The sequence below is a fragment of the Clinocottus analis genome, unplaced genomic scaffold (assembly GCF_023055335.1).
Source record: "Clinocottus analis isolate CAN_PGR_092001 unplaced genomic scaffold, fCliAna1.0.p SCAF_30, whole genome shotgun sequence".
NCBI lineage: Eukaryota > Metazoa > Chordata > Actinopteri > Perciformes > Cottidae > Clinocottus > Clinocottus analis.
Window position 1 is genome coordinate 2,402,330 of NW_027176043.1, and position 22,201 is coordinate 2,424,530.

General features: G+C 47.5%; 1 protein-coding gene across 3 annotated transcripts; it reads right to left on the minus strand.

The window, feature by feature from the left end:
* Nucleotides 1–566: 566 nt before the first annotated feature.
* LOC137798595 (disheveled-associated activator of morphogenesis 1-like) lies at nucleotides 567–21,636 on the minus strand. Of its 3 annotated transcripts, none has more exons than XM_068595462.1 (26): nucleotides 21,602–21,636; nucleotides 15,748–15,962; nucleotides 15,547–15,636; nucleotides 14,511–14,582; nucleotides 13,954–14,048; nucleotides 13,614–13,833; nucleotides 12,317–12,430; nucleotides 11,582–11,692; nucleotides 11,188–11,291; nucleotides 11,008–11,074; nucleotides 10,406–10,523; nucleotides 10,196–10,334; nucleotides 9,865–9,923; nucleotides 8,995–9,182; nucleotides 7,686–7,952; nucleotides 6,663–6,770; nucleotides 6,321–6,421; nucleotides 5,350–5,434; nucleotides 5,074–5,180; nucleotides 4,439–4,527; nucleotides 4,120–4,288; nucleotides 3,353–3,460; nucleotides 3,078–3,138; nucleotides 2,822–2,956; nucleotides 2,287–2,457; nucleotides 567–2,074 (listed from the first exon to the last, which is right to left on the minus strand). In XM_068595462.1, the coding sequence occupies exons 2-26, from the start codon at nucleotides 15,931–15,933 to the stop codon at nucleotides 1,862–1,864; spliced, it is 3,177 nt and encodes a 1,058-aa protein (XP_068451563.1). In that variant the 5' UTR covers nucleotides 15,934–15,962; nucleotides 21,602–21,636; the 3' UTR covers nucleotides 567–1,861. The 3 variants fall into 3 exon arrangements, with proteins under 3 accessions (XP_068451563.1, XP_068451564.1, XP_068451562.1); XM_068595463.1 differs by lacking the exon at nucleotides 21,602–21,636 and adding an exon at nucleotides 21,138–21,262 and having other exon boundaries at nucleotides 6,321–6,418; XM_068595461.1 differs by lacking the exon at nucleotides 21,602–21,636 and adding an exon at nucleotides 21,138–21,262.
* Nucleotides 21,637–22,201: the final 565 nt, after the last annotated feature.

The following is a 22,201-nucleotide window of genomic DNA, read 5'->3' on the forward strand; positions in this document are numbered from 1 at the left end:
TCGCCTTGTTTAAAAAGAGACCTCGGCCCTGTTCAGACCTGGTATTTACATGCAGCTCGGGTAATCCAATCACGAGTGGACCGCTCTAAGTTCATCCGTTCACACGTCGTCTCCACATGCTGACTAACCTCTTGTGATGGGATTTCACTTCCTCAGCTCAATGTGCAAACAAACACGTCCCGTGTTGTTTTAACAATGCATTTCTTGTGCCTAGTCTGCCATAGATTAAAACCAATCTAAAAATCAAAACAATGCAAACTGGGTCTAATCCTTGTGGATAGATACCTGGATGGGCCAACGGGTCCAGGAACAGGGACCAAAGTGTGGACTTAATGTCACTTAATGTATGACATTTAGAAACATAAAACAACTTCAAATAGACGCAAAGCAGCTGCAAAGAGACTCATAACTATGAGACGGGGTAAAAACCTCAAAGCTAAAAAAAGACCAACACAATTACAGAAACACAAAATGACCACAAAGAGAAACTAAATAAATACAAAGAGACATGAAATGGCCACAATGTTTTCAGCACATATATCTTTATTTAAATAAAGCTAGCAGGCTAATAATTATATTACAGGGACTTTGGTGACTCAGCAGGTTAAAGAAAGATCTCCTCACCAAGCTCAACACATTACCTATGGTACTAAAATCATTTTGTTTCTTGTCGTCTGAGAACCTGGTTCTGCAACATAGAACCTTCATAGAGTTCTCAAACCAGGACATCAACTCATTGTTAAAATAAGCAGCAACAAAACATAAAAAAAATCACAACATTTACAAAACATTTGATCTGTATCCAAACAAACACTCATATCCCAAAAGTCTTTACCAAGTCACCTCAACCACAGCAGAAGAAAGGAACCAACACATCACGGCTGTTTCACCTGCGGAGGGATTGAAAACAAGATCCTATCAACAGATTCAATGCAATCGACTGATTGTTTGGATTCTAATTGACAAGTTTGTATGTATTTATTTCTTGTTGAACAAACAAGAACCGTCATAATTAAGAAGCATCACACCTTCTATCATCTTACTAGATGAAGGCTGATGCCGTCGTGGTCCTCCATCTCCTCTGTTCAGTTGATCAATGACCAAACACACTGGCCAACTATTGCACTCTTTATCCTCGTTATTAGTGATTACACCACTAACCTCACTCCTCTCCCGTTACGTCACCAGCTTTACGCATAGTCTGCTGTGACACGTCACTCACTCTGCCTGAATGCAAAAAGGTCCATATTCAGGAAAAAGAAGTCCTCATTCAACGTCTCCGTGGTTTGCAGAAACCAACAATGCCACCATTGTTTCCTGATGCCGGTCCGGTGTGTGTGGACGAGCTCAGGCTGCTACCGCCGTGCTATAAATACTACACCTCATCATTTCCCCTCGACTGCGTACCCGTGTCATGATAATACTGATCCCTGGTCAGAGAAGAACATCCATAATTATCTTTTTGTAAGTAATGCAATCAAAACCCCAGAGTAAAACACGCATCTTTATAAATGTCCCTATTGCAGGATATAATTGTAGATATTTACAAACTGGCGTTAAAAAAAAGGATGGAGTAACAATTTCATTGTATATTGTTCACAGTTACTGATTCATCCATTCATTTACTTGATCAGCACATTGATCAGTGTATGTTTTAGAGAATAAACAGTTTCAGAGCTGTGCAACTGGGCAAATATACAAGGATATAATAATCAGACCATCATGATGGACTCATGAGACATGTGTCTGTTACTTTTGGCTTCAGGTGCATTAAAATACATTCATGACGTCAGACACATTCTACAGAGGGTAATTGTAGTTTTAGGGTCTGCGGTGGTCGGTTGCAGCGACACAACACATCTTAGTCCTCCTGCTGGTGCACTTCTGTCCCGGGTCTCTCCCGGCCGCCGTCGACCAAGTTATGTCTCCGCTGTTTCCTGCGGTTCATTTTGGACATGTCCATTTCGAACACCTCTCCGGAGCGCAGAGCGGACACCAGGTCATCGAACTCACCGCCCCCGTCCTCCTCGGTGGCTTTGGCCTTCTTGGCCTTCTGTTCCCGGTCTTTCTTCAGCTGGACGAGAGGAGAGAGAAGTCAGGACGGATGGACATACTCTACTGATCTATGAAGGAGGAGCTCATCAGTACATGGGCATGCAGAGTGGGTCGGCCATGTCAGTGACTTGTCTCTCACCGGTATGTTCCAGACTCCAGGTAAGGACCGTTCAAATACATTTGGCATCCTATCAGAACTCACTACATCTCTCTCTGACGATGTCTCCTCACCTGTGCCTCCAAGAGGGCCCTCTTCTCCTCCTCCTCCTTGCGTCGGGCCGTCCTTTCGTTGTCCAGTACGGCCTCTGAGAAAGCCGTGAGGAAAGTGTCGAAGATCCCAAAGAAGGCGTCCGGCTGCAGTTTGGACGAGTCTTCTCCAAAGTGTTTCAGGGCCTTAACGAACTTGGACAGACAGGAGACATGGAGGATGAAGGTGATCATTTGGTCACAGAACACTTTAGGGCAAACAAACTAACGCAGAATGTGAACGAGTGATCGTGGCGGTGATCACAGCTGTGAATCAGGCTGGTTCCAACATGGAGGCTGTAGGAAAGAAGAGACGGAGTAATCGTCCTGTAGGCAGCGAAACAGCTTCTGACTGAGGTCCTTCATTCTCTAGCCCCGTCTGGGACCCGTGACATTAGTTTGGTCGTTACCATCAGAACCATAACGTGCATCTTACTCAGTGTGTGATATTCATCAGGTGGCCTTGCTGAGCAGAATCCCTTGTTGGAAACGGGACAGGACGATGGTCGGTTTTACTCACCACCTCTTTGGCCTCGCTGAGCGACTCCTCTACATCCGAGAAGCTGACGGAGGCCATGGTGACAAACTGACTGACCACGGGGACGAACTTATCCTGAGGCCCCTGAGGGGACTGACCCCGCTGGTACTGCAGCTCCTGCAGAGGGACGAGCACACAGCGACTCATCACACGCGTCAACAGGATGCGTCTGTTGCTTCGATGCTTTTCAGGTCGCTGGGCGATCAAACATTAAAGAAAAGGCTCTGAGCTCGCTCACCGCCTCAACACTCTTCAGGCCAGACCTCAGGCTGCCGATGTCCTTCTCCAACTCCGTCATACTGGAGAGACACATGGGAGGGTGGACATGAGGAACATGACATGTTTGGGACGTTTGTGGTCCGAGGTGGAGTCAGAACGTGGAGCTATTTGTTGGGGTGTCAACAGTATCAGGAAGCAGCTTCCACAAGTCCTGCTGTGACAGGGAGCCTCACAGGATGGCTCTGACCTGATTCCACATGATTCACCTCAACAACATGAGACGCTCGTTCCTACCTGACTTTGGCCGCTTCTGGCACATTCTGCAGCTCTTTGCTGAAGGCTGGCACCGTGGGGAACTTCTTCTCCAGGACGGTGATCATGTAGTGCAGCAGGGTGACGTTTCTACAGACACACAACAAGCATCGCTCCTCATCAACTCACAAAGACTCACACCGGCCATTTGACTGGTAGGGAAAACATGGATAACGTTAATAATAATGCCGATGTTGATAATGTTATGAGACACATCTAATGTGTATTGTTCTGCTTATAGCACTGTATGATTCTAGTTATGCACACTCATGAACATGCATGAGGCTTTATTAAACATTATAAAGCATTTAAACATGAGTTATAAGATACAGTTCTCCTTGCTGCTCCCTCACTTACAGGTAGAGCTGTTTCAGGTGTTTTCTATCGTTTCAGGCAAGTGAGTCTCTCAAGGTTGTTGTTTTTAAATCAGCTTGTAACGTATTATATCATCCTATACATCAGGAACTGTATCACCCAAATGTATTATAATGCATTATGGAAAGATTCTAGCGATCCCTGTGTCAGTGAGGGACCAGGACACATGAAGAATTATGATACTTGACCTCGTAAGTCATTATAAAATGCTTCATAATGTCTTATGATTGGTGTTATAAAGCGCGATGGACATGTATGAGTTTTTATTATTATGATTACACAGTGTTATGAGCAGTTTATGAACACCAGGCTCCGGTATCATTTCCTCCGTTTCCCCTGCGGCTGTAGAAATGAAGCGGCGTCGTGAAGCGTACCTGTCGATGCTGGACTTGGTGTCTGCGATCTTGTTGAGGCTGGACACTTTGAACCCGTAGGCGTTCCCCCGCTGGCCTTTGTTCATGTAGTTCCCCAGAGCCAGCACCACCTCCAGGAGCTGCCGCAGCATGCCGCTGCGCACCAGCTCCCTGGACGCCAGAGTCACAGCTGAGGCCGAGAGGCGAGGAGGCAGAGTCACATACACGCACAGGATGCACGGCCCAGAATGCAACATCTTCAAAAACAGCTGGTACAACAGAATTTAAAGACGCACATCAGTCTTCAGATGAAGATAAATACTCTTTGGGAGTAGCCTACCTTTGATTTTAGGTTTGACGTCGGCCACTCGTTCAGCAAACTTCTTCTTGAAGTAGAGCGAGTGCAGTCTCTGCTGGTAGTGGTTGATGCTGGAGCCACAGAGGAGACAGCACATCGTCACTGTTCCATGAGAGGAACTGTGGCTCTTCTATCACTGGATGTACATCCCTACGCGCTTGTGTTACGTTTTTTAAGTATTTATATCCGTGCGTAGGATTAAGGGAGCTCCAGCTGTGAGGTCACAGACTGCCGAGCGCGTGAACGAGCTCGAGCGAACACAGTTAGCGCTGATGAGGATTTCTAGTGAACGTACAGTAGTTTCCTGCTACTTGTGAATGTGATCCTTCACAGCAGAGCGCGAGGCGAGAGGCCGACGGACCTTTAGCCCCGAAGTGGGACAAGAGTTACGACGTCGGCCCCAAGAGACGTTAGCCTCGCTCCGTAGCTACGCTGCCTCCACCGGGCCGCACAGGACAGCCTGAGCAGAGCTAATGCTAATGCTAATGTTCAAACCATGCCTATTGGCAATATGCATAATTGCATATGATGCAATTCCTGTGTGTGTGTGTGTGTGTGTGTGTGTGTGTGTGTGTGTGTGTGTGTGTGTGTGTGTGTGTGTGTGTGTGTGTGTGTACCTGCTCATGTCATACAGGAAGCGGTCTGCTTTGGCCATGCGTTCCAGCTCGTGCTTGTGTTCTCCCAACAGCTCCATGTCGCTCTTCTCAGGAACGAACTTCAGAAGCTTCACACAAACGGACACACACAAACGGACACACACAAACGGACACACACACACTATAAAAATGTGCATACGTTCTCTTTTTGAACTGTATCCCCAAACCTGCTGCTTAAATGGCGGTACATGTAGTTTTATACAACACGTTGTGTTACTTTGAGTGTGTGTTTGGCACCTGCTCCAGCATGTCTTTAGGTAAGTCCTCCTGCTCATCCACGGACAGGACGCCGTGGCGGATCTCCTCATTGGTCAGCCGCAGCCTGAAGTGCATTCACGTTGTTAGACAGAGTTCAGATGAGTCCTAAAGCGCTGCGATACAGGTTCCCTTGAGCAAACGCAACATCTCTCAGAGAGGAGTCAGTTCAGCTTTAAGGGTGGAGGATGGAGGCTCTGCTGTCGTGGCTCTGTGAGGACTCTACTTCCACGGGAAGGAAATGGTTCAAAATGCCTGAATGTCAGTGCAGGATAATTGTTCTGGGCTACTTCATCATCATGTTTTCATCGATGGAAACAGGTGCACAAACATTTGAATTCCTCCACGCACTCTAAACACATGTGTTGTGTGTTAGCAGGTCCTGCTAACTGACCCAGCTAGAAGGAAACCAGTGCTTTGTTCCCTGTTCACACTGCAGTAGTGGGGCTCCCCTTGTGGAATAAAGGAGTACTACAACAACAATTCAAAAGGTTCTACAACAAAAATAAATCACGAGAAAATAAAATGTCCCTCAGGTCTTCTACTCACACCTGTCCAAGTGAAACACTACTTAGTTTTCTCCTGTTGTGTGAAGAACAATCACACTGGTCTGAGATCAGAGGAGCCGCAGTGAGACGACCTGTTACTGTACAACTAAAACACTTAAACTCACACCGATACCAAATCCTCCTTTTCTAGTCTTCTGACCACTCAAAGCGCTTCAACACTACGTGTCATCATTCACCCGCTCACACACTGATGGGAGGAGCTACATGCACGGGATGTCCATCAGGAACATGAACGTCTTCAGACTTTGGCGACTTCCTGTCGTAGCATCACAAAGACACGAGAAACGAGCCTCTATGAGCAGAGCTAATGTCTAGCATCCATTCCTACAGGGGCTTCATTCATCCATTCATCACCCTCTCACACACACACACACACACACTGACCGTGAGAGCAGAATGTTACAGTTCTGCGCCCGGCGGCCATCGATCACCGACAGCTCCTTGACCTTCTTCACAGCGGCCTGCTCGTCCTCAGCGTCCTTCTGCTGACACACAGACACGTGAAGGAATGAAACCCAATGCAGAACAATACAAGACAGTTCATTCATTCATTCATGACGATGTCAATATCTTGAGATAACGGTTTTAAAACATAGCAACAAAATCAACACATATATAACCGCTTCATTAGTGAATAAGCAGCGTCTGTGACACAATTATTAGAACTACATGAATAGGTGGATGGATACAGCGGTGCATGTGGGCATGTTATGTTGTGTAAGGTACCTGTGTCTTCTGGTAGGCTGAGAAGGTCCTCTGCAGCTCCTCTAGGTCCAGAACTTTAAACACCTTGAGGTCGTCGATCTCGCTCCAGATGGTTCCTTCTGTCTGGTTCTGACAATGAAGTGAAGATGAAATGATTGTGTAGTGAGCGTCCGACCAGATGAATGGACTCTATATTATCTATATTAGCAATTCACTTCAACTCATCAAGTTCTCTGTCTTCAGTTTCTCCGTTCAGAGACATGAGGGACAAACACACATTTTCTTCAGTAACTGATCTGCAAATGCTCTATTTGTAGGTGACGTTTCCGCTAGAGACATCATTCAGGACCAATGCAGACAGCTGCGGATAAAACTTTTTAATATTGAATATCCAGGATCGCCTTAGCAGTGGAGCGGTGCAACAGTCCACACAGTTTCCACCTGGTGGAGTTGAAAAGGTTTGTGGAACAGCTGCTCACTGTAGTCACTACAAACAGGGACATTGTGTCTTTTGTTGGGGACTATTTTCAGAGACGATTCATCCTCGTTTGGTGCTGTGTATATGTGTGTCTGTGTGTATGGGACCAAACAAGCTTGTGTGTGTGTTCATGGTGATGAAGGGACATCACTGGCGTGGTGGAGCTCCGTGGTGCAGACGGAGGAAAACACACCAGGATGCAGACGCGCCGAGGCGCCTGTACCTGGATGTGAAGCATCCTCGTCAGCATGAGAGTTACAATAACTGTCTGGTGACGTTGTGTAAAGAGCAGGAGGCCGAGGTGTTCATGGATCAGACCTTCACCAGGAGACTGAAGTTCAATGTGCACTTATTTGAGCTTTTCTATGTTTCATAACTCACGTTGTTGCAAATGCAGGTTACTTATTTTACGTAAGAAACCTAGACCACAATAAACCTAACCAAGTGCTTCTGCTGCTTATGAACCACATCTCTAAGTGAACCTCAGAAACGACCCCAACACTGCAGTTTGGAGCGCAGCTCCACCAGGAACAGCAGTAGTGACTGTAGCAGGAGCAGCACGGTACCTCGGGCAGTTTGCTCCAGTTGAAGGACTTCAGAGGGTTGGAGGGCTGAGGAATGTTCTTCTTCTTCTGGACAGAGGCCGGTGGAGCGCCGGGTGGAGGAGGAGGCGGGGCCAGGCCGAAAGGGGGTGGGCCTCCTGGAGGCGGAGGTGGCGGAGGAGGAGGAGGAGGAGGAGGAGGAGGAAGAGAAGGAGAAGAGCCGGCCGGGACGAGGCCAGGAGGGACGGGAGCGCCAGAAGACAGGGGAGGTCCTCCTGGAACACTGGACGTCTGACAAGACAACAGAAAGGCATCCGGGATGACCTGATGACCTGACGACCAGGTGACCAGGTGACCAGGTGACCAGGTGACCTGGTGACCTGGTGACCAGATGACCAGATGACCTGACGACCGGGTGACCAGGTGACCTGATGACCTGATGACCTGATGACTAGGTGACCTGATGACCAGGTGACCTGATGACCTGGTGACCAGATGACCTGATGACTAGGTGACCTGATGACTAGGTGACCTGATGACCAGGTGACCAGGTGACCTGATGACCAGGTGACCAGGTGACCTGATGACCAGGTGACCAGATGACTTGATGACCTGACGACCAGGTGACCAGGTGACCAGATGACCTGACTACCAGGTGACCAGGTGACCTGATGACCAGGTGACCAGATGACTTGATGACCTGATGACCAGGTGACCAGGTGACCTGATGACCAGATGACCTGATGACCAGGTGACCAGGTGACCTGATGACCAGATGACCTGATGACCAGGTGACCAGGTGACCTGATGACCTGATGACCAGGTGACCTGGTGACCAGGTGACCAGATGACCAGGTGACCAGATGACCAGATGACCAGGTGACCAGATGACCTGATGACCAGGTGACCTGGTGACCAGGTGACCAGATGACCAGATGACCTGATGACCAGGTGACCAGATGACCTGATGACCAGGTGACCTGGTGACCTGATGACCTGATGACCAGGTGACCAGGTGACCTGATGACCTGATGACCAGGTGACCAGGTGACCAGGTGACCTGATGACCTGATGACCAGGTGACCAGGTGACCAGGTGACCTGATGACCTGATGACCAGGTGACCTGGTGACCTGATGACTAGGTGACCTGATGACCAGATGACCAGGTGACCAGATGACCTGATGACCAGGTGACCAGATGACCTGATGACCAGATGACCAGATGACCTGATGACCAGGTGACCAGATGACCTGATGACCTGGTGACCAGGTGACCAGGTGACCAGGTGACCAGGTGAGCGACGTCACCGTGGAGGCGTGGCAGTAACGTACGGAGCTGAGCTGCTGCAGCCGAGCCGTCAGCTCTCCCACTCGCAGCTGAGCGAGCTTGTGGTCGCGGCTCTCTCGCTCCAGCTTGTCCTTCAGCATGTTCAGCATCTCCATGATGTCCTCCTTCTCCTTGTTCTTGGCCTCGCACTCCCGCTCCTTCTTCTCAAAGCGCTGCTGCAGGTTGTGATGCTCTGCAGAGGAGCATCAAAGCAAAGCACAAACTGACCACTGGTCCAGTCGGAGACATGCAGGTTGAATAAAACACTAAATGTAAATGGTCTCACTTCTCACTGTGCAGTGATAACACAGGAGCAGTTTGGTTTGTCTGTGTAACATCAGACTGAACGTGAGGTAACCGGGTCATGACGGGGTCATGACGGGGTCATGACGGGGTCATGACGGGGTCACACGTGAGCGGACCCTCCGTTATACCTCTTGGTTGGTTTAATATAATGAAACCCATTTAAAACAACTAGTTTAGCATTTTAACAAACACCTTGAAACTAACGGGGATGTTGTTACATCATTTAAATATTATAATATGCTACTTACACACTTATTATATGTTAGTTCAATTTAATCTATATTACCTGAAAATGACCTTTGTTCGGAGCAAGGAACCTGGTTATTACGTGCTGGGTATTATCTAATTATTACCTCTTTATTATTAAACCATCACCTCACTATTATTATTTCCTGTAATGATATGTTATGATGTGATTTGCCAATAACAGAGAGATTATTGTATTGTTCATTATTATTATTCTTTTGAGACCTGAAGAACCTAAAGACGAGTCCAGCAGGAACTTTATTTCAGGAACAAGATGCAGAGTTTTTATTTATTATTCATATTTAGTGCATGTGTGTGTTTACCTTTCCTCATTTGATCAGCTTGTTCTTTCCATTGTTTGACCTCGCTCTCCTTGACGAGCCTACACACACACACACACACACACACACACACAAACACACACAGACACACAGACACGGTTTTCAAACATGATTTGGTTTGGTTCATCTATCAAAGATTAATGAATGAATTAGAAATATAACTCCATATGAATCAGACTTTAGATTTTGAGAATAATTAAATAATCTATTGTTTGACGGTCAGAGTCGATCGTTTCGTCCAATAACGTTCCTCGCTTCTATCTCAGGAGGCCGGTTCGGCTCCAGCCCCAAAGTCAGAACCCCAGAAACTTACATGCGTACAATCTTCTTGACGTTGAAGTCGTCCAGAGGAGCCCGGTCGGGGTCCTCCCCCTGGTCCGTCTGCAGGACTAGCTGCTGGATGATCCGGTCCAGCAGCACCCAGAAGTGCAGCGTGGTGCTGCTCTGCTTGACTGCAGACACACATGTCAGGGGTCAGTCCATGGAGGTCACAGAGCACGAGAGAGCAGGCAGGAGGTCTTACATGGCATCAGGAGACAGTGCTGCAGCGCCGACAGCAGGTGAGGGAACGCCGCCGTGTGGCTCAGGTGCTTCTTGATCAGCTCAAACATCTGGCTGGCACTCTTAGTTTCTACATGGACCTGAAACGGGAGACATCAGGCTTCACACGTCTGACACACTTCACCTTTCAATGGTCCAAATGAAATATAATGAGCTGCTAGAGGTGTTTTATTCTGAAGTAACACGAGGAAACACTTCTCTGTCATGCTTAGAATACTGATCATGAGCTTTTTGTTTGTCAAGCAGATTTCCAAAATACTTAACAATAAAACAGAACACATTTAAAACACAAAGAGAACAAAATGAAGTAAAAACACAAGAGTAAACACAGAAAAGAGTAAATCAAACTAAAGTGTTATAAATCACAAAAACACTGAAAGAAAAAGTGAATGATTGTAAAACTTGTTTCAATCTGTTACTTAGTTTTCTAATAATCTATGAAATTCCTATTGTGGTGCGTCAGATCTAAAGATGTTTATTGTTCTGTATTTTCATGTTAAAGATCTTGTCTCTCAGCTGTTTTCTGGATGTAATATATAAAAAACGATATAAAGCTGGACTCACAGCATCGAACCGTTTGGACATCTGAAGCTCATCTTCATTCCTCAACATCTCAAAGAAGTCCAGATGTCTGCAAACAACAACAACCAAACTCAGAAAGCAATTCACCCGCGACCGAGGTGCTCCCTGTGTGCTAGCTCATGCTAGCTCAATGCTAGCACCCGTTGGTGCAGCGACCGCTACCTGTTCAGGGTCTCGTTGTCGTTGGAGTACAGCTTGTCGATGACCGGCTGAATGCCCAACATCAGGAACTCATAACGCAAATGGATGCGGAACTCCAGGCTGGTCTGAAAACACACACACACACACACACACACACACACACACACAAAACGATGCCGTGTGGTGTTAATTCCCCGACAGGAAGGAAGACAATAATGTCATCAGCATATCCTGCGATCCTAAAATACGATCGTCGTGCTGCTCTTGGCAGACGATATGTAAAAACAGGACGGGTAGAAAGATGACAACGAGAGTTCAGACAGAGGCAAACATACAGAAACATCATTTAGAGATACGGTACTGACACTAGGAATGACTTAAGCATCAGAAGAGGCAGTGCTGCCTCAGCGCTCACCTCTCCGGCTCCCTGGCTCAGCACGGCGTTGGTGAAGGACATGACGGCAGTCTTCAGGTTCACCTCGTCTCTGTAGCGGCCGGTGGATCGATCCAGGTCCATCATCAGGGTCTGCCCACAGAACACAAGGAACGGTAAGTGGACCTGTACTTGTAAAGCACTTTTCTAGTCTTCTGAGCACTCAGAGCGCTTCAACACTACATGACATCATTCACCCATTCACACCCTGAAGGGAGGAGCCACCGTGAAGGAGCCTCATCAGTATCATCAACCATTCATACTCCATAGGCACAGCTAGGGGAGCCACTTTAGGGTCAAGTGTCTTGCTCAAGGACACATCGACATGGACTAGTGGAGCAGGGAATAGAACCGCCGAGCCCCTGAGTCGCCCAGTAGTATAAGGAATGTTCTACCATTACGAGGAGTGCCTCTCAATAGTAAGGAATAGCAACAACTAGAGGGAGGAGAGCCCACATGGAGCTAAGCTAACCCAGCTAGCACATGAGGCGACTCCACTACCCAGCATGCTCCTGGCTGTCTGGGGCCCTGGTAGAGAGAGGAGGAGGATGGCTCCATCGCTCACTGCAGGACAGAGCGCCACACGGGCTACAAGATCACCCCTGAGCTGCGAGAGGACATGGAGGATCCTTGACTCCTTGACTCCTTGACTCCTTGACTCCTCACTGGCCTGGAGCAGAAGATGAAGAGAGGCACACGCAGACGAGGCAAACGCACCTGGAAGCGAGTTCTCTCCGAGGCAAACTTCTGGTAGTGCAGCATGGCCTCTAGTACTTTCTTGTGGCCGCCCGGCACCAGACACACGGCCCCGAGGATCTCCAGCACCGCGACCTGCCGGGAGAGGAAGAGGAGCGGAGGAGGAAGGTCGGGGTTGTTTACTGGCACAGGGTGGTTTTGAAGCGTGACCTCCAGGAGTTTTCCACTCAGGTCGGTAAACAATCACCAAAACATGACCACGGTGCACAAAACCACAAGGCCACGAGAAGCATGCCACAGCGGCTTGCCCCCTTGCCCCCTTGCTTCCTTGCTTCCTTGTCCCCTTGCTCCCTTGTCCCCTTGCTCCCTTGTCCCTGTTATCCGTAGTCCTGTGTGTGTTCCAGTGTGTGTTCCTGTGTGTGTGTGTTCCTGTGTGTGTGTTCCAGTGTGTGTTCCTGTGTGTGTGTGTTCCTGTGTGTGTGTTCCTGTGTGTGTTCCAGTGTGTGTTCCTGTGTGTGTGTGTTCCTGTGTGTGTGTTCCTGTGTGTGTTCCAGTGTGTGTTCCTGTGTGTGTGGTCCAGTGTGTGTTCCAGTGTGTGTTCCTGTGTGTGTGTTCCAGTGTGTGTGTTCCAGTGTGTGTTCCAGTGTGTGCGTGTTCCTGTGTGTGTGTTCCAGTGTGTGTTCCTGTGTGTGTTCCTGTGTGTGTGTTCCAGTGTGTGTGTTCCAGTGTGTGTTCCAGTGTGTGCGTGTTCCTGTGTGTGTGTTCCAGTGTGTGTTCCTGTGTGTGTTCCAGTGTGTGTCTTTCTGTGTGTGTTCCTGTGTGTGTGTTCCAGTGTGTGTTCCTGTGTGTGTTCCAGTGTGTCTTTCTGTGTGTGTTCATGTGTGTGTCTTTCTGTGTGTGTTCCTGTGTGTGTGTTCCAGTGTGTGTTCCTGTGTGTGTTCCAGTGTGTCTTTCTGTGTGTGTTCATGTGTGTGTCTTTCTGTGTGTGTTCCTGTGTGTGTGTTCCAGTGTGTGTTCTAGTGTGTATTCCAGTGTGTGTGTTCCAGTGTGTGTTCTTGTGTATGTTCCAGTGTGTGTTCTAGTGTGTGTGTTCCTGTGTGTGTTCCAGTGTGTTCCTGTGTGTGTTCCAGTGTGTGTGTTCCTGTGTGTGTTCCTGTGTGTTGTTTGTAGTGACTGTACTTCAGCTACAATTCATCAGCAGTGTTGTGGAGCTTCATTCTCTCTTCTTGTGTTTCCATCATTAGCTTCATAGTGGGACACATAGAGGAGGAGTCCACTGTCCTCTCCAGGTAAAGACGTCTGAAGTCTAAAGCGGTACCTTGGTTTTGATGCTCTCGGTGGTGAGGCTTTGTGCGATGATGTTGATGCTCTCGCAGTGAGCCAGCACATGAGCTCGGCCCTGCGAGTTGTTCATCAGAGCTTTGATGCAGCCGATCAGAGAGGTGTGCACCTGAGAGTTGCTGGTCTCGTAGTCCATTGACTTGAGGAAGTTCAGGATGCAGGACAGGCCATCCAGATCAATGAACCGTGTCACAAACCTGGTGGGGGGTCAGAAGGTCACAGGGTCGAAGTTATTCTCTGGGTCAGGACAGAGGAAGGAAATGAAGCTCAGAGAAATCTCTAAATGTCCCAACAGCGTGTTGGACCTGGAGCTTCACCTCATTGGCTGCGTCCTCAGCGCTGTCTTCAGACCATCAATGATTGTATGTCTTCCCTGCTCTTCCTCATCCTCCAGTCCCAGCAGCGTCTTCCTCTGGAAGAGAAGAGTCAGACTGAATAACTCTCATCACTGCAGGTCATATACTCAGGGAGAGGCGAGGAGAGAGTTCGATGTTTGTGGTTTGTATGCAGCATCAGTGCACGCTGTGGCATCAGCTGACATGAAGGTACAGAGAACTGCAATGACATAACGTTATTACTCAAAGGCTGACATATATCTATATATGTATGACGATGTCTATCATGAGAAGTAATCCATCTTAAAGCCCCTTGTATCAAATCTGCAATGTCCTGTTGATACACAAGGAGTGGAGACAAAATACAAATAAAACATGTAACAAGTAATTAAAAGTGTCTCTAAAAAGCTACATTATCAAATAATAAATGTGTCTGTGAATGAACTTAGAACAGCAGGATGTAACCAGACGATGAATTCACAAAGAAAGTGTCACTGATAGCAGCATGAGCTGCACGTGCATGTACAGTAGTGACTCACAGCGGCCATGGACCTGAGCTGGTCGATGTAATACTCCGGCCATCTGGTGGCTCCTGTATTCTCCTCTGCCTCCTGCAATACACACACACACAGACACACACATGGATATACTCACTGATATGAGACAACAGTATCTGAGATGTGTCGTCCTGCTCGTCCTTCTTGGGAATGTGTGGATGTATAACTGTAGGATTTGTGATTTGAAACACATGGTGACGGACTCCAGTCATGGTTCATCATGTTGATGAAGCCGATACGCATATAGTCAGAGACTGTTGAAGGTGTGGTGTATGCCTCACGCTGGATATGTGTGGGATCAATCATCTCTTCAACTTCATGAAGCCTTAAATCTGCTGTTCTTCATGCAAATCTCCAAACCGAGAGCAACAGTGTGAATGTCTCCCTGGATGGACGGTCTGAAGCTGACCTGTGACCCCTGTGTGTACGATGCAGCCTCTTTCATCTACTCTACTTATGTTGAAGGGAGACGCACCTCGTCTGATGGTGTTAGTTTGAAGTGTTAATGTCATCATGGGAGGGTGAATGCAGGCTCTCTGTGGTCGGCCCGCAGGCTGGATGTAAGAAGTGGACGCAGTCATCATGACGTCACCGTTTGACCTGAGTGCTCCCGTTATGAAGCCTGTAGTTCTGACATTTCCCCGTCTCCATCTTGGCTTTTTTTTGCAACCAGTGAACAGAAGTGATCATATCTGTAATGTGGAGGAGTGACGTAGAGACGCCGTGTACGTAGCAGGCTGTGTAGGTAGCGGCACGACCTGTCAATCACACTAAACCCCGCCCTAAAGCGTCCCCTGCTTTGTGGTCTGTGACTCAAAATGAGCATAATGTACTGAATGAACACCATGCTGTATGGAAGAAGACTTGAAACTAGAGATTGAGCGATCTGCGGTGCACATGAGGAGCGCGTCCTCCAGACACAACAACGATATCCATATCCAAGAAAAGCAGCTACGATAGAGCTCACAAAACATGGACTACCAACACAGGTAAGTTGGCTGCACTTGTAGTTCCTTACCAGTTTCTTACTACAGTAGAGTTGCCATTTCTTTTCTGCTGGCAAAGCAAACATAGCAGCTCTGTGCTCTCCTGTCAGGTCCAGTTCATCCTGGGACAGCAGACAGAAGGATGGAGAGGAGAGTGAGGAACACAAGCAGAAGGCTGCTGAATGAACGTGAAGAAGAGGTCTGAATGAACGTGAAGAGGAGGTCTGACTCACCACCAGCTCAGCGAACATGGAGTCCAGCTCCTGCGCGGGGGGCATGGGCAGGCTGGGCTCCATCATGGCCATGCTCTTGGGGTCATCTTGGCAGTGCGTGATCTCTGGCTGGTCGCTCCCTTTGAAGCAGCAGGAAAACAGAGAGGACAGGCCACGCCCCTCGGGCTGCTTCACCCGGGACGCCATGGCTCCAGCGGGGCGTCACCAGATGCTGACTGGAGAGAAACACACGTAGAGTCAAGCGATGGAGTGTTACTGCTGCACGGCACGCCGCCGGGACAGGAAGCCGCTACACACCGAGTCCATTACGGTTAGTGTTCAACCCCTTGAAACAGACCTTTCTCTGTGTTGAGTCGTCAAAGGAACCCCAAATTAATTACAATACTTGTGTTTGTTGCATGTATTTGTTCAGCAAAGTCTTGGGAAAAAAATGTATAACTGCAAAGAAATCACTTTTAAAAGATATTTTGATCATAACTATGAACATCTAGCATGATATGAGTCAGATTCCCCCAAAAAGCCTCCTGGAGCGTCAATAAGACACCTTTATGGAAAGATTAGGACCTAAAGAATCAGAACCTGCAACATAAATCACAATAACACAAAGTCTTGGTCTGTTAGGAAGAAGTTTCAGTCAAGAAACTGTGTTGTTCTGTTCATAAATGGACAAAATCACGTATTTTATGCCAAAAGGTTGTCTGAATGGGGCATGCTGGGACTTAAAATGGGAGCGGGAGGATTTTCACACAGTTTCCAAAAGGTTCATTTGTACATATATGTTCTTTCATGACACCTACAGGTAAAAAGATTTTACCTGTACCTGTATCAATTTTGAGATTTTTGGTCTATTTTTCTTCAACATGTCTTCTTTCAGACGAGTGGAAAGAAAACAACTAAAATATTTTTTCAGACTCTGACATAAATCTCAGTCCTATTTATATTCTGAAGGATTTGACACATAGGAGTTTGTTTGAATATATGATTCATATATTTTATTCCTAAAAAACATGCCCACATGGATATGAATAGTTATGGCTGTCGAGCGTTTATATCCAAAAGAAGAGTTAGCTGCGACCACGTTCGTGCATTCACACACTTCCCACAAGTGTCGACAAGACATGACTCGTGAGTTATGAAGGAATACATAAGTATTGGAGGCAAAGCGAAGCCACAATGAACAAGGAAGAAAAACCCTCTGAGTGCAAAGACGCCTCCAACAGAGTCCTCCAGTAGAAGGTGCGTGAGTTTGGCCGCGATGCTCGAAGCCATTTCAAGAGGTGCACCTTTTGGTTTTGGCCACTCTCACTGCCACGCCCCCTTTTCTGCCAATTGGCATGCACACAAACACACACACACACACACCTGGCAACACTACACAATACTTAGCGAACTCTTCAACATCATTCTGACAGCATTGAGTTGCTGATTTAATGTCACAGAGGTTTATGACGCCAAAATGTGTTAAAGTAAAGGAGCAAAGATCTTAAAGCACAAACTTACACGACTGACGTAACAATGACACAATTCTCCTCTCCAGCAGAGCACACCTATGTGAGTGAGAACATGCAGTGAGCATGACTCATCCACCGGGCTGGACCAGCTGCACAACGCGCCATGGTGCACCTGATGTGTCCCTCCTCACCATCACCTCTCTGGTCTGCTTCACTCTCTGACATGAGAGGCGGTCGGCTGGACCTCTCTGCTCTCGTCACTGATTACAATCCGGTTCAAACAGGGAGCGCTCCTCACTGATCGTCTCCCTGTCAGTCAGTGAAAGTTGAGCTGACAGGAGGCGGAGGAGCGGCGGGCCGGTTCTGTGAAGCCCGACGACTCGACTGACAGGCAGAGACACACCCTGAGCAGGAAGAGCCAGCTGGAGGGTGAACCGGAGTCAGGTCTGGACTGTTTAAGGCTTTTGAACGGTTCCCTGCTGGGTCCCGTCAGCAACACAGAGCTGTAATGGTTAAGTAGTTCAGATGTAGCATTACTTACAAAACACTGCAGCCCACTCACGCATGCATACATCAATATTCAACTCCTTTACCCCCGCTCGAGCCAAAGACACTTTTCTCACTAAGTCAGAATGTTTTTGCATTTTCATACTAAATACAGAATATTTCCTCAACCACAAGGGCTATCTAAACATTTCAAAAGGTATAATATACAGAGAACACACGTGAGATGAGTTAAGAGGTTCATATAGAATATGTGTTACTGCTTTGTTGGTCTATGATAGAACACCGGAAAGAAAAAAGAAAAGAAAGCGACATCTACATGTGTAACGAGCGGAAACTGTACGTTTCATATAAAGACAAGTTTAATTAAAAAGACACCGTGCTTGTAACTGATACTGCACTAGAAGAAGTATTCAGAAAGCCCCATTAGGAAAATACATATATTACAAGTAAAATATGACTTTACCCTATATTCATGTATTTGTTGGCCACTTCCGGGTCACAGCTCATAATTTGGCAATATGAAGTTCATCATGCTATTGTGTTAGCTTGATCCATTGGGTGTTAGCATCCACACGATGAACACAAGTTGCTCCTCGAGTCAAAACATCTCTCTCTTTACACTTTGCTCACCAGCTGGTCTCTAACGGTGTCTGGCTGCTGTTTGCTGCTGCTCCCTTTCACTTTCCACAACGAAAACCCGCTGAAACCAAGAGGCACAGAGCTGCACGACCAAAACAAGAAGCTGAAAGACGCTCTGGAGCTCTGAAGAGCTCACATTACATTTGATTTAATGCTAATATGACATGAGGATCGGTGCAGCTTTAAGTGCTCATTATCAGGCACAAAGCCTGTCAGTGTTGTTCATATTAATACATTATTCTGAGTGAAACGTTGACGTGTGGGCAACATTTCAGTTTGTAGCTGGTTGAGGTCTAGTAATTCATCACATCCAGCTCATCACATCCAGCTCATCACATCCAGCTCATCACATCCAGCTCATCACATCCAGCCTCATCACATCCAGCTCATCACATCCAGCTCATCACATCCAGCTCATCACATCCAGCTCATCACATCCAGCCTCATCACATCCAGCCTCATCACATCCAGCCTCATCACATCCAGCTCATCACATTCAGCCTCATCACATCCAGCCTCATCACATCCAGCTCATCACATCCAGCTCATCACATCCAGCCTCATCACATCCAGCCTCATCACATCCAGCTCATCACATCCAGCTCATCACATCCAGCCTCATCACATCCAGCCTCATCACATTCAGCCTCATCACATCCAGCCTCATCACATCCAGCTCATCACATCCAGCTCATCACATCCAGCCTCATCACATCCAGCTCATCACATCCAGCCTCATCACATCCAGCCTCATCACATCCAACCTCATCACATTCAGCCTCATCACATCAGCCTCATCACATCCAGCTCATCACATCCAGCTCATCACATCCAGCTCATCACATCCAGCTCATCACATCCAGCCTCATCACATCCAGCCTCATCACATCCAGCTCATCACATCCAGCTCATCACATCCAGCTCATCACATCCAGCCTCATCACATCCAGCTCATCACATCCAGCTCATCACATCCAGCCTCATCACATTCAGCCTCATCACATCCAGCTCATCACATCCAGCTCATCACATCCAGCTCATCACATTCAGCCTCATCACATCCATGTTGAATGAAATGGTTGGACTTTTTTCACTTGTGAGACAGCCACAAATACCAGACTTCAGAACTATTGATTGCTGTCGGGATGTAATCAGCATTTCAACAAACATATCAATAATGTTTCTGAAGATTACCGGCCCGAGCTTTAAGCGTGTTCACGTGTTATCACGTGACCTTCAGTCTCGCCATAACAGCTGGTGCCGAGCTGGGTGGTGGGCTTTGAAAAGAAGCTAGTTTATCCACACGCGTGTTGTTAACAGTCAGTGTCCTTCCCTCAGTTACGTAAATGTGTTCAATCGTATCAATCGTTGCTGCAGGACTCCAATCACGATCAGCAACGTGTGTTTGGTAATGTCATGTTTAGATCGATGACAGGGTTAGTATCCACCCTGACGCTCCAATCGGACCTGAGTTCGCCGGGTTCAATCAATACGCCATCGAACCCTTTAGGGAAAGTGTTTTCTCTCACCGCGCGGAGGTCAGAGGTCAGAGTCCGTGACAGAGCAGCAGCCCTCCGGCTGGCGGGGCAGTCACTACTCACTCAAGGACGAGGGCGTCAGTAAATGTTTGATAAGAGCTTGTTGTGCTGTGTTGATGCTACCAACACGTCCCCATCAGTGTCTCCTGGTGAGCTCATCCCCAACCAGGTCTGTGTTACGCAATCCCTCTGCACGCTTAGTAATGGCGGACAAATCCCATCAAGAGCACAAGGAGCTGGTCCGTCTCTCCCTCCACCCTGTATGACGCTCAGCTCAAAGCTCATTGGTTCCTACCAAAGACATCTTTAAAAACTGTTCACAAATATACAGTTTACACAGGAACCAAACTGAGGTCGCTAACACTGATATTCTGGAGAACCTATGAAGTGATTTTGGTGTCACGTGTTTCACGTTTTTCAGGTATTTCATGCATGTTATAACTGTGGAGGTATGGTAAATAAAGAGGCTTTGGAAAACACCTGTGGATGAGGGGGAAGAAGATGTTATATAACTGTATGGGTTATGTTCCCAACATGATGGCGGTTCACTAACGATTGCTGGAGGACAGCGATGTGGTTTTGGGTCCGCTCAGAGAAAAGTGATCCAAATTGTTGGCTTAATATAATTTAAAAATAGTATTCTGTGGGAGGTTTTCAACCTTTTGGCTCACTTATGAATCTCCAAAAATGTCCACCTTCCCAATTTGAATAAAAAAATATAAAAGTATGAAAATACAGTGAGCTATAAATTATATTAAATATTGTGCTTACCCTCATGTGTCACTGCATGACTTTATGAAATCAGGATTTCATTTAGTTAGAGGCATATTACTCTCACAAAACTTTGTAGTTTGATATTTTCTTGATATTTTTGTGTCGCTGCGTCTTAGGGCACGTGAGCTAGCTAGCCGCGGTGAGCTAACTTAGCTAGCCGCGGTGAGCTAACTTAGCTAGCCGCGGTGAGCTAACTTAGCTAGCCGCGTTGAGCTAACTTAGCTAGCCGCGGTTAGCTAGCTCTCTGCTGATGACGGGACGCTGGCGTGGTGACACTCAAACCGCTCGTTTGCTTTTTAATTTGACGTTTTTTAATGATGTGTATTCTAAAGCACATTTAGATACAACAACCTTGTACATGACCAAAAATGTATGGTTGCATGTAATCAACCCGTTGACAGCTCCTCTGCTCCGTAACCCATGAGACGCGCTCTCAGCCACTGGCACAATACCATACGTGTGCACATTCTTTAAAAAATACCTTTGGAAATGTTGACCGGCCCTCTTGTCTGCGGACATCGGCAGTTGCACGACCTGTTATTTAAATCAGTTTGATTGATTTTTATCCTGCTGCATTCCACAAAGACCAGCCCTCCTCTGCCTCTGATTGGCCAGTACTTGTAGCCTTAAGCTGATGAACACGACTGGTGGAGGCTGATAAAAGAAATGATTTAAACTCAGATGTGGATGTTTCCATGAGACCGACTGCCTTCTTGTATATTTCTCTCATAAATACCTACAACGTACTGAATGTGGGAGTAAAATGTGTTTTAAATGTGGCTCTGAATGTTGACCTTATAGATGGAATAAAGTTACATGACGTCATGAGAAGACTGTTACCCTTCGTGCTGATGAAAGAAACAACATTTAAAAACTGACCCCTGACCCCTGCGGTCCCCCGCGGTGTGCGGGTCCCCGCGGTGTGCGGGTCCCCGGCTCGCTCACCTCTCTGGTCCACTCCTACGCGGTGCGGGGAGATGTCATGCTGAGGCGTCAGATGAACTTCTGTAGCGGAGATCATTCACTCTGCTGGCCGCGCAGCTCAAACTCCACTGTCACCTGACATGCGTCACATACTCCAGAGAAACGGAAGGAAAGTGTGACGTGAAGCTTCAACTCCAGAGACGCAGACTGATTTGACTGTAACCAACAGAAGACCAAATGTGGCCCTGCGCTCCTCCTGTGGCCCTTCCAGTAGAGCTGGAGCAGAGCAAGGTTGTTCAATTAGAAAGAGCTCAAACTCAAAATCCACCAGACGGAGACGTCACCGAGAGCCGGTCCAGAGGGGTGTCCTCAAAAGTTTGTCAGGAACCCTGCAGGGGTCCAGAAGCGACACACATCCCGTTTCACTCGCGTCCTCTGCCCCGACAGCACCGGCTCTCCTGTCCAGAGCGCCTCGGTCCGTGTCGGCGTGACGTCACGTGACTCGATCACGTCTCCGTCCGTCAGACTGAAAGTACAGAGGAACACACACCGGTCTGCCCGGAGAGAGAGGAACACACACGACTGCATTCCTGGTGGAGCCTGACACGCCCAGACCTCACC